At 40.9% G+C, this 12,253-nt stretch overlaps 1 protein-coding gene and 1 long non-coding RNA gene across 2 annotated transcripts; one reads left to right on the top strand and one right to left on the bottom strand.

Moving 5' to 3' along the window:
• Positions 1-546: 546 nt before the first annotated feature.
• On the bottom strand, positions 547-2,336 carry ankrd34ba (ankyrin repeat domain 34Ba). The gene has a single exon (XM_026176877.2). It carries the CDS (start codon positions 2,278-2,280, stop codon positions 691-693), a length of 1,590 nt encoding a protein of 529 aa, XP_026032662.1. The 5' UTR covers positions 2,281-2,336; the 3' UTR covers positions 547-690.
• A 1,130-nt stretch (positions 2,337-3,466) lies between these two features.
• On the top strand, positions 3,467-4,784 carry LOC145429953 (uncharacterized). The gene is made up of 2 exons (XR_013910312.1): positions 3,467-4,172; positions 4,304-4,784. It is a non-coding gene; the product is annotated as an uncharacterized LOC145429953 (long non-coding RNA).
• Positions 4,785-12,253: the final 7,469 nt, after the last annotated feature.

Raw genomic sequence — 12,253 nt, 5'->3', positions numbered from 1 at the left:
TTGCCAAGTGCTTGCTCACAGGGGGTCATATGATGCACATAAAGATTTTAAAGCTGCATTAACTCAGCTCTTGAGTGTAGTTTAGCATTTCATTCGATTTTGAACTCACATACTCGATGTCTTGTGGAAAGAAGTTCTGGTGTGTAATAGCCAACAGCAATAAAAAGATGATTTGCAAAGATAACAAGTAATTAAATTAAGAGAGTGGAATGTCCGGCATCTTTTTCTTTCAGCTGTTGGTGAAAGAAAAAGCTAAACTAAAAAGAACTGAATATTAAACTTAAAATTGTTAAGTAACCAGAGGCATGACTGCAAATTAGAGCTAACATTTCTTTAACTCCCCTGGATATACTTTCTACTAACTTTCTTCCACCAGAACAATTTATTAAAGTCAAAGAAGCAGGTTTTTAGCTGGACTTTCTGTCATCCGAGTGACCAAAATGTCTAAATATAATTTGAGAGAAGATCTATATTTAAGAACTGCACACTAAAGCTATTTGACAAGACAGCACACCAAAGCACAGAAAAATCTATAGTTTATATGTTGTTAAATCCATGAATGTCTGAGGATCCAATAATTTTGCATACACTCTTTGGTTTTCCTCAATTAATATGCACACACCATGGCTCACAGGAGAACAGAATTCACGTTGGAACACGCTTGCACTTTTCTTGCATCCTGGCTAGATTTCAAGCTGTGGCCTTGAACTGTTCAGTCTGCATTGAGTGTCTTCTTAGAAGCATCCGCCTAGTAAGCTCTTTCCGGGGCCCAGGAGGAGCAGAGGGAAAAAATTGCTTTTGGCCAGACTCTTTCTCAGAAAAACTACTTCCATTGCTGAGGTTACAAACATTAAGGATGGGGGTGTTAGTAAGAGGTGGGAGAGATCTTGGTCTGGCCTGTGAGTTAAGATCCAGCAAGAAGGCACCAGAACCTCTGCGCTCATATCCAGAAAGGATTCTCTGACTCGTTCCTGACACCAACTCCCTGGAACCCATTGTGCTAGAGGAATGCAAAGGCGCCAGCCTCTTGCCATCTGTCAGGTCTCTAGCTTTCTGCTCTTCAGGGACATTTTGAATGTTTACAGCTATTTGTGGGTCAGAGTTGTATATGTCTGCACCTAGCTTGCGTCTTTGAATGACATTATGAAGGCTTGATGAAGGTTGCAGTTGTGTTACAAGAATTTTACCAGTGGAAAGCGAGGAGGGGACTGAATCTGTACCAAGGTTTTCAGAATGCAGATTAGGATGGGAGGCAGAGTGAGATGAAATGAGACCTGGTAGTGGTATCTTTTGTCCAACTTGTTTGGCACTATCATTTTTTCCATCTCTCGCTTTTTCATTACTTGCTTCACACCATTTGTAGCTGTCAGAGTTTTGGCTGTTATCCTCATCCAGTCTAGGAACTCTGAATGAGAAGTTATCAGTCAGACTAAAATCCTGGGCTTTTTCTGAGACTGAAGCTTCAAGAGGTTGCTGGGTGAGCAGAGATGCTGGGATCTTCAGCCAGGGTTCAGAATTCAGCCTCAGTAGAGGCTGCTGCAGTCCATTTAGAGGTGCTTGGCAAAGCCCGCGAAATCTTGACGGGGAGCACGGATGGGAGCTTATGCCACAGATCTGTGCTTCTTTAAAAGAAAAGACTGGTTTTGGAGGGCACAAGGTAGAGGAGGTGCACTGGGGAGATGTGATGAGCTGGATTTCAGATGGAGATGCAGGAGCTGGTAATGTCATTTTTTCTGCCTGGTCAAGAGGACGAAGGGGAGGCATGCTGAGGTACTGCTTGGTTTGCAGTTTACCACATGGGAATTTGTCAGTTGTTATGATGATCACCTCCTTTCCCTTGTCTTTGCATGCATCAAGCAACAAGTTCAGCACCTTTAGGTCTCCAGTCATGACTGCGTAAACCAATGCTGATGTCCCAGACTGATCCTCCAGACTGATGTCTGCCCCACTGGCCAAAAGCAGAGAGACCACTTCTGGGCCAGCCTGCTCCCGGCAGGCATGCATCAGTGCAGATCGACCTTCTTTGTCCTGGATGTTGGGGTCTGCTCCCTTCTCTAGAAGAAACTGTATCAGCTTGACTCGACTGGCACTCTGGGCATCAACATGTTGGGTACGGCAGGCCACCATCAGTGGGGTCTGGCCTTGGCTGTCACTCTCATTGATGTAGGCTCCCCCTTCCAGGAGCAGTCGTGTGAGCCGCAGGCGACGGAGAAACACTGCTTTTAGTAGTGGATTACCTGAATCTATGGTTACACCAGGATTACAGCCTTCTGCCTCCATGCTTCTTGGTCACAGATGGTGATTTTGAAGATGTAGAAAGACAGATTTCTGTGGAAAATAACAAAACTATTTAAGGTTCTGTAGAAGAAGAGCAGTTGCTTGCCATGATGACGATGTCAGCAGGAAACCTATCGAAAAACAGTAGCAACCCACACATACAACTCTAGAAATCTTCCTTAATTCGATACCAATATGATTCTTGTTTAGTTACGTCAAGGTGCAAAAGGACACAGTTAGAGCTTAGATAAGTGTCATGGTGTGGGTTAAAATTCCAGTCTTCTGGCTGTTGTTAGAAAAGTTGAAAAAAAAGAAAGTGCCAGGTGTTGCATGTTATAATATTATATGTATGTGCTAATGTATTTGTTATCGTCTTACTTTACAATTTGCTTTTTAATTAATTAACTTTTAATTTAATCTACTCTGTTTATAAGTGATAATTTCAAATGAATTGCATCTATTACAGTTTCTTTACCAAAGTGTGAAACAAATAGTCAGGAAAAGCAAGAAACTGATAATTGTCATCTTCATTTTCAGCAGTTCTATGTCTGCAGCACAAGCAGAGCCAGCCTCTTTCTTTCCGCCTTTGTGCTGTTTGTCCTTGCCTTTTTCTATCAGGCCACAAAAGGCTGCAGTTAACAATGTCTCAGACAGTAACACAACATTTTCTTCAGTTAGTCACAGAAACCAAAACACTACAATGAAAAACATTCCTAGACTGTTTTTTTGGTAATTTTTCTGCTTTTTGTATGTAAAGTAGCAACAGTGGGTTGTCGTGGTTCAGATTTTTGAGGAAGAGACATACAACTGAAAGTCCATAGTGGGTCAACACAAATGATTTTATTAAAGCACATATATGTGGTGAAGATGGGCTCTGCAAAACATCAGCCTCGATCTCCCGCCTGACAACAGGTGGGTGTGATATTTACAGTGGGGCAAAAAAGGTATTTAGTCAGCCACCGATTGTGCAAGTTCCCCCACTTAAAATGATGACAGAGGTCAGTAATTTGCACCAGAGGTACACTTCAACTGTGAGAGACAGAATGTGAAAAAAAAATCCATGAATTCACATGGTAGGATTTGTAAAGAATTTATTCGTAAATCAGGGTGGAAAATAAGTATGTGGTCACCTCAAACAAGGAAAATCTCTGGCTCTCACAGACCTGTAACGTCTTCTGTAAGAAGCTTTTCTGTCCCCCACTCGTTACCTGTATGAATGGCACCTGTTTGAACTCATCATCTGTATAAAAGACACCTGTCCACAGCCGCAAACAGTCAGACTCCAAACTCCGCCATGGCCAAGACCAAAGAGCTTTTGAAGGACACCAGGAAAAGTATTGTAGACCTGCACCTAGGGATGGGTACCGGTGTCATGGCACCGGTTCTGACATAAACGGTAGTAACCAGACCGAAAAGCAGCGCACATTTCGGTGCTTTATTTCGGTGCTTTTTTTTCCTGAGCTGTGATACACTTTAGATTCTAGCCAATCATTTTACGTTTCCGAGGATAGTAGGCGGGGCCAGGTACGTGTGTTCTTTTAGAGCAGAGCTACAGATTAAAAATGGCCAAGGCGAAGCGGTTAAAAGTCTGGCTGTACTTCACAGCAAAATATGCAAACTCAGCAGCCTGCAACAAGTGCTTTAAGGTGATACTGTCAAAGGAGGTAAGACCTGAAATCCGATGAAACACCTGGCGTCGCATAGCGTTTTTTTTAAAAGCCCAGAAATGCGCCGTATGATAGCTTGCTGCGAGACCTCACACCGAGCACATCTACTGTGAGTGGGTTGCCTGTTATCGGCAATATCCCCCAAAAACCCAGAAGAGGAGAGTCCTGGCCCCTAGCCCTGCCAGTGTAGCAGAAATGATGATGGCAGCAGCAGCCGTTCTTCTCTGCGTGAGTAGCTTAATGTTGTTCATGTGTAATTTACGTTGCGTAGGCTAACCACGTTATTACATTAATGCATGTGAGGTGAACTAGCGTGTGATGGAGCATTGTCCTGCATGAAAATCATGTTTTTCTTGAAGGATGCAGACTTCTTCCTGTACCACTGCTTGAAGAAGGTGTCTTCCAGAAACTGGCAGTAGGACTGGGAGTTGAGCTTGACTCCATCCTCAACCCGAAAAGGCCCCACAAGCTCATCTTTGATGATACCAGCCCAAACCAGTGCTACACCTCCACCTTGCTGGCGTCTGAGTCGGACTGGAGCTCTCTGCCCTTTACCAATCCAGCCACGGGCCCAACCATCTGGCCCATCAAGACTCACTCTCATTTCATCAGTCCATAAAACCTTAGAAAAACCAGTCTTGAGATATTTGCCTTTGGCATTGATTAGAGGGGTTGACTCAATTTGTTTTAACATGTTTCAATTTATTTTAGTTTTTTAGTTATTTATTTTATTTTATCTTATCTCATTTTAATTTTCTTTACTTATGCTATTAGCATGTACAACACTTTGTGAACTCTGGTTTTATGTTAAAGTGCTTTATAAATAAAGGTGGTATGGTATTTCTTGGCCCAGTCTTGATGTTTCAGCTTGTGTGTCTTGTTCAGTGGTGGTCGTCTTTCAGCCTTTCTTACCTTGGCCATGTCTCTGAGTATTGCACACCTTGTGCTTTTGGGCACTCCAGTGATGTTGCAGCTCTGAAATATGGCCAAACTGGTGGCAAGTGGCATCTTGGCAGCTGCACGCTTGACTTTTCTCAGTTCATGGGCAGTTATTTGGCGCCTTGGTTTTTCCACACGCTTCTTGCGACCCTGTTGACTATTTTGAATGAAACGCTTGATTGTTCGATGATCACGCTTCAGAAGCTTTGCAATTTTGAGACTGCTGCATCCCTCTGCAAGATATCTCACTATTTTTGACTTTTCTGAGCCTGTCAAGTCCTTCTTTTGACCCATTTTGCCAAAGGAAAGGACGTTGCCTAATAATTATGCACACCTGATATAGGGTGTTGATGTCATTAGACCACACCCCTTCTCAATACAGAGATGCACATCACCTAATATGCTTAATTGGTGGTAGGCTTTCGAGCCTATACAGCTTGGAGTAAGACAACATGCATGAAGAGGATGATGTGGACAAAATACTCATTTGCCTAATAATTCTGCACTCCCTGTATACATGCATCTCTTGGGTTCTGGCCTTTGGCATTTGTGTCTTCATAACCTTTTCAGCCACATTATTACAGTATTAGCAGAGGAGTTCGAGCAGTATCTCACAAGCCCAGATGTGACACTGACATATATAATTTATAATGTGCACATTATAAATGTGGATGTCTAAGGTAGCATGAAACTAGCATACAACAGATTTGGGATAACAATTTGGGATGACAATCTACAATGTAGCTTAAAATTTTCATTCTACCCTTATGCTGTCCTTATTTTCCCTTCAAATGCTTACTAACTGCAGTGCAAACATTACACCTTTTGTCTTCCTCTCTGCAGATCTCTAACAGTTCTGCACATTGAATATCAAAAAAATCCACCTCACCTGAACAGTATTAGCTCAACATTCATCCTGTGGAAGACCACTGTGTGTGTGTTTGTGTGTGTAGATATATGTTTACTGCAAGTGTGTTGTTCATGGTGAGGATCCTAGAGCCATATAATTACAATGCTATCTTTGCTACTTCAAAGATTAACATCTTTTGTGCATTAAATTCCATTCAGAGTTATTAACTGGTTGTAAGATAAGCAAAATAATAAAATTAAGTTGCGAAGTTGAAGAATCGCTACTGTGTATCTGTGTGACTCACCAGCCTCCAGTCAGTTAAGATTAGTCCTCTCCTGCAGACATTCACTCTCCTGTTGCAGAGCTGCGACTGGCGTGATGCTGGAAGGATTGTGTCACAATAACTGAGAGGAGAAAGAAACTGCAGCAACCAAGGTTTTCCAGAATGAGTCTGCTTCTCAGACAAAATGTGTTATGAGCACGAGTGATACAGACTTGATTTCAGGGAGGTCTAAGAAATGGTTAATCCATCGCTACAGCAGGAGCAGCAGTTGCAGAGAGAGAGAAAACAAGGAAGGTTGACAAAGATGAACGCACAAGGTGAAGCACTATAGCAACAACATGTTCTTTCATCAAAGGGGGTCTGATTCAGCAAAGGCTTATTAATTGTGAAATTAGCCACAAAGGACGTTTTTTTTTTTTAACTTATGTGCAGAAAGGAAACTGCATTTTCTCCACCTTATCAATGACATCTCCATGACAACCATCAAGAAGGCTGAATGACGGCACACATTGTAATTGTGCTGGAGGAACTGTTCTTTGTCTGTATGAATGTGTGTGGGGGGAGAGTGTGTACACACCTCTGTGAGAACCAGATTCTTTGCATGTACCTTATTTTTTGTAATATGAATGCTTGAATGTGAAGGCTTGTAACAGGGACTCAAGAAAGACAAGGATTACTTACAATTTATTCACCAAAAAAAGACTTGTAGTTCTTAACAAATAATTATCCTATAATTATCCTATTATTATTTTAAGTCTGATGTGGTTCCCATTAATGCAAGTAATGTGGCTCTATAGATCATATTTACTTTGTGTTGTCCAGCCCAGCTGGACCAAATGTTCAGTTCTCCATATAGTATGTAAAAGCTGTTTGTGGTTGTGTATGTTTTATATCTATTTTACTGTGATCCACCCAGTAGGAAAATATGCTCAGCAGGAAGCTGTCAGTAGCCTCATAACAGTTTTCAAAAGCTTCAGTTTCTCTTGTGGCTACCTTAGGCTGGCTCCAGAAGTCTCATAGTAAAATGTTAAAGCTAAATTAACTAATTAAAAGCTTTAAATGCAGATAGAAAAAAATTGTTTTAGTGTCAGTGAATAGTTCCCTCATTTAAAACTAATTTACAAATTATAAATTGGTTTTATAACATACTTTCTTTCTTCCGTTCTTTCTTTTAGTTTAGTTTTTAAGGCCTAAAGTTACAACTGTAACAGACCCAGTGCCGCTACTGCCAAATATAGTCACTTCTGGCTCCAAAAAAATACCATGAAGGTGGCCAGAATGAGTTTGAGGCTTCAAAATGTGAAGTTCAAAAACCATCAGGTGAAATCACTGTGGCCATGTCCATCTTACATATACAGTCTATGCACACTTAAACAAATCAGCAAGTGCAGATAAATATGCCATTTCAAGGTGACTGGGTTGGATCATCCTTAATTCACTCACTGGCTACTTTTAATCAAAAACAATAGTTTTAAATGGTTAAATAAAAGATCATGCCAGAGATGGGGAAACAATTAACAGGTTATAATGAAATGAATGGCCATAAATAAATGCAAAACCATTAGAGCACAGTATTTATAAAAACTGCCATGCTTCTGACTTTTTTATATTCTTTGCACATTCTGCTAAGGCTGTTTGTAACCCAGCTGTTACAGTAATTGTCCAAACAATGGTACATAGTTTTTATCACTTTGCTGTAGCCATAGAAACAAGTGTGAGGTCACCTCTGAAGTCTGAGCTAGAAGTGATGTCACTTCCGAGTTGAGCAAAGAAAACAGGGTTTTGCTGCTTACAGCAACAGTGTAGAGCAATTCATGGATTACTCGGAATAGGTATTTTTTCCTCTACCTTTCTTTTTTAATTCTATTGTTATTTAGCAAGCCACACCCACACACTAGTGACAGTATCCATTGCAAGTTTTACTTATATTTGCAAGCCCAGTCTTATATCTTAGATTGTTAGGTAGGCTGTAAAGGGGTATTCCAGTTTGAAATCCCAAGTGGGAACTCGGAAAGAGGAACTAAGAGTGCAATATATAATCCCTCCACAAGATGTTAGCATCGGACAGCGTTTTTCCATATGAGGTCTTATTGATATTTTATGGTCATTTGGATTTTATTTATCCATAATAAAAGCAAAAAATGTAAACACGCCTTTTGTTTGTATATTAAATCAAATACTTTTATTATTCAGTTTTTGACTTAGAATATAAATAAAGCAAATTATTTGAGTAAAATGCAATTTTACTGAGCCACTTCTGTGCTACTAAGTCTCTTGTAAAGGTTATGTCAAATTATGGTCCTTTAAAATACTTATATTTAGTTTAAAAAAACTATTTCAAAGTATATGTAAAAAGAACCCTTAAATGAGCACTTTATATTAACTCATGCAGCTCATATTTATTATTTTTTAATTTCTTTTTTTCTCGTTTTAGTTAGTAAAAGATTAAACATTCCACCCATGATTAAAAGAAAATGATAAATACATACTTGTAAGTTATTGATATTTTTTATTGTACATGAAACAGAAATTTCTCTAAAATCTTGAGATCTTTGTATGTGTGTATATACACACTAAAAAATGCTGAGTTATTTTCATAACTCAACTTTTGGGGAAAAGTCATGAGTAAGTTGGATTAGTCTGACAAAATATTGGTTCAAAAGTCATGACTCAGGAGTTGGGTTGGCAATATGCTGGCTTCTTTAATTAACTCCCCGGTTTGAATAATTAAGTTGGGTAGCTTTGATCAAGTATTGGGTCAAAATTTTACCCAATTGTTTGCATTGAAGACAATCCTCAGAAGAAGCAACATCATTCTTCACAAACTGCCATTTTCAACTACACTGTGACCTGATCAGATATCACTGGACTTCTCCTCTACTATGAAATAAAACATGGTAAGTAAAAAGTGAATTCTAATAATTTCAAAGTCATGCGCGCTGGGGTAATGAAAGAACAATCTGCTTTGAATCTAGTTTTTGTATGCTGAATTTTTTTTCTTAGCCTTATTAGACAGATACAGTGAAGACTGACAGAAAAGTAAAAGGGGGAGATATGCGGCAAAGGGGAACAGGTCAGACTTGAACCCAGGCTGAACTGCTTTCAGCCATGCAGCATATGGTTAACTGCTCATCTAACTGAGCTAAACCAGCACCTAGTAAATCAAAGATTAACCCAAATGTTAATGGTAATATAACCCTCGTGGAGAGTTATGAGTTTCAACCCAATTTTTGGTCAGTTTAACCCATTTTTGGATAAATATCCTACCACAGTGTGCTGGGTCAAACCAATAACCCAGCCCTGTTACAAATTGGGTTATTTTTCACCCAGCGTTTTTTGGTGTGTATGTGAGTGTGACTGTTTTTTGCTTTTTGACAACCTTTGCCCCATCTGCTTCAAAGCAGTAGTACTGGGAACCCGAGTATGAATTATGTTGCATTCCCAAGTTTAACCAGTAAATCCTAGTGTAACCAACTTTAGAGATGTAAAGGTGAATTACAGCGCAATAACTACTTGGGCTTGTAATAAAACCCTGGCCAGAATCAGAAGACACCAAATTCATGAGGGGACAAAGTATTGAGCAGCAATAATGACTCGGACACGGAATTAACTTTTGAGTAGCCACTGTTGTGTTGTTACAAAGTGTAAAAATCAGTGTCCAATTTGTACAGGGGAAAGAAAAAGAGTATAAAATAAAATAAATAGTGTGCACACTTAAACAAAATAAAAGTACTTGTTGGGGCCCTTTAAGAATTCAAGTTATGTTGACAACAGCCAACTTCAAAGGTCCTTTTGAGTGTAATTGGAATATAAGTATGAGTGTGTGGGTGTGTATCTTCTTCAGGGTGAATTGTCCTCAAAATGGTTGGCTCGCCATTAGCGCAGGGCGATATGACCAAAAATATTTATCACGATATACATTTGAAAATTTGCGATAACGATATAACTGACGATATAATTGACACTTGACAAAATACTTCACAACTTTATTAGTGCAAATTCCTTGCTGACAGTTTAACCAAAAGGTATTTCCAGTGGAAATTGGCCGACATATCCTCAGCATAACCATGTATAATATCCACAAAACTTAAAAAGAGGTTATACACACAATACGGTAATATTATGTTGAAACACAGTACGTTTCACTCCGCGAGGCTCCTGCCTACGATAGCAGTAATGCTCCGACAATCCATCAAGCGGTGCGGGTTCGTAGCTTAGCAAAGTCGTACTGAAACATTTGACAGATTTTCGAGCACTGTGTACCACATAAAATCATTTCGAGGTCAGTAAACACAACCAGAATTCATACATAAGGCACACGGGATTATAAGGGGCACTGTCGATTTTCAGAAAAATCAAAGGATTGATTTTAAGTGTGCCGTATTTTCCAAACAACACGGTAATAACGACGGCCCGCTAACATGCTCTACCAAAAGTAGTGCTTTGTTGTGTATCTGACGGACGAAAGCTAAACCAGTTCCACACCACTTAAGTTGCAGCATTTTTACAAACCAATTCTGGTTCATCCGTTTCATTCAACGATCCGCTTTTGCCCTTCTCATTCTCCATTTGCTGCCATGCTTTTTCCACCATGTGCGTATGAAAAGGAATAACACTTGTCTTACCAACGTTGCTTCTCTCCTTCATCCAGCCACTCAACTGTGGACTTCCAGCAGGTAAGTATTCTTGCTTTCCTTCCTCTCAATTCTGGATTATTGCTCTCTTTCGTCCCTGCGTTTCTCAGTTTAACTAGCAGATGCCTCCACTCCTGTTCCTGAGATGAGAAAAACCGGGGAGGACCACGCACCTTCACCTCACTTCCTGGCTGACAAGGTGAATGCATAGGCTCTGATTGGTCGCCGAGTGCTAGGTACCCCCACGTGGGGTGAACTGAGAGGTGCATTTAATTGTCATAGGACTTATGATGCTTTGTTGATGTGAACAGTTAAGATAAAGGAAATAACACCTCCTCTTCCTTTATCATTGATGTAAATATGTTTTTTTCATCTGGGCTACACCCTCCCCTCCTGAACTCATGCACATCCCTGTGCATGGTAAACAGTTAAATGATGATTATTCAGGGGGTCAAGGAAGGGGGTGGGAACAGGCTCTTCACCATCACTGATGATCTTATGTTTCCCCCAGATGCAGACATTCCTGACCAATACTTGATCTCCAGCTCCAAGTCTGAGGCAGTTACATATCTGTCAAACCTCATTTTGTTCTTGTGAGCTATCTTTGCAGCCATGTCCGTAGCTAGCCTGTAGCTTTCTTTGAGACGTGACTTGAGTTTTTGCACATATTCAGAGTGAGACGAGTGCTGTTCCTCCTGAACACAAGGTCAACTGGTAACTGATGTTGGCGTCCGAACATCAGTTCGTATGGGGTGAAACCAGTCACCTCATTCCTGGTGCAGTTATAAGCGTGGACCAGGGGTCTTACATGGTCACGCCAACAGGACTTATTTTGATCACATAGAGTGCCCAACATGTCAAGCAAGGTACAATTAAATCGTTCCACCGGGTTGCCCCTAGGATGGTATTGGGTTGTCCTCATCTTGTGGATACCAGCCACCTGACAGAGTTCCTTGATTGTGCGGGACTCGAAATCTGGACCCTGGTCACTATGCAACTTTTCTGGGATGCCATAGTGTAACATAAAGTTTTCCCACAGACACTTTGCCACTGTGCGGGCCTTTTATTAGGTATTGGGATAGTAATGGCAAATTTAGTGAAGTGATCTGTGATCACCAATATATCCTTGGTTACACTTTTTTCAGCTTCCAGGGAGAAGTCCATGCACAAGAGTTAAAGAGGTCGTGTTGTAGTAATGTTGACCAAGGGGGGCGCTCTTTCAGGTTGTGCCTTCCTCCACACGCACCTGCCACATGTCTTCACTTTCCTTTCGTCAGAGGGCCCGGTGGCGCCAGTGTCCGGCAGCCTCGCCTCTGTCAGTGCGCCCCAGGGTGGCTGTGGCTACATTGTAGCTTGCCATCACCAGTGTGTGAATGTGTGTGTGAATGGGTGGATGACAGGTTGTGTAAAGCACTTTGGGGTCCTTAGGGACTAGAAAAGCGCTATACAAATACAGGCCATTTACCATTTACCATTCCTTTCCACGTCCAGAGCCATCCTTGGCCAATAAAATCTGGTCCTTACAAGGTCCAGTGTGACCGATATGGTCATGCAGGCTGGTGAGGACTATGTTGCGAAGCTCAGCTGGAAGTACAAGCTGGTA

This window comes from Astatotilapia calliptera, chromosome 7, assembly GCF_964374335.1.
Source record: "Astatotilapia calliptera chromosome 7, fAstCal68.1, whole genome shotgun sequence".
NCBI lineage: Eukaryota > Metazoa > Chordata > Actinopteri > Cichliformes > Cichlidae > Astatotilapia > Astatotilapia calliptera.
Note: the sequence above shows the minus strand (reverse complement) of the source record. Positions and strands in the feature narration are given on the sequence as shown.

Bases quoted from the DNA above. Each gene is read 5' to 3' on its own strand.
- ankrd34ba (XM_026176877.2), bottom strand. From the start codon at position 2,280: ATGGAGGCAGAAGGCTGTAATCCTGGTGTAACCATAGATTCAGGTAAT.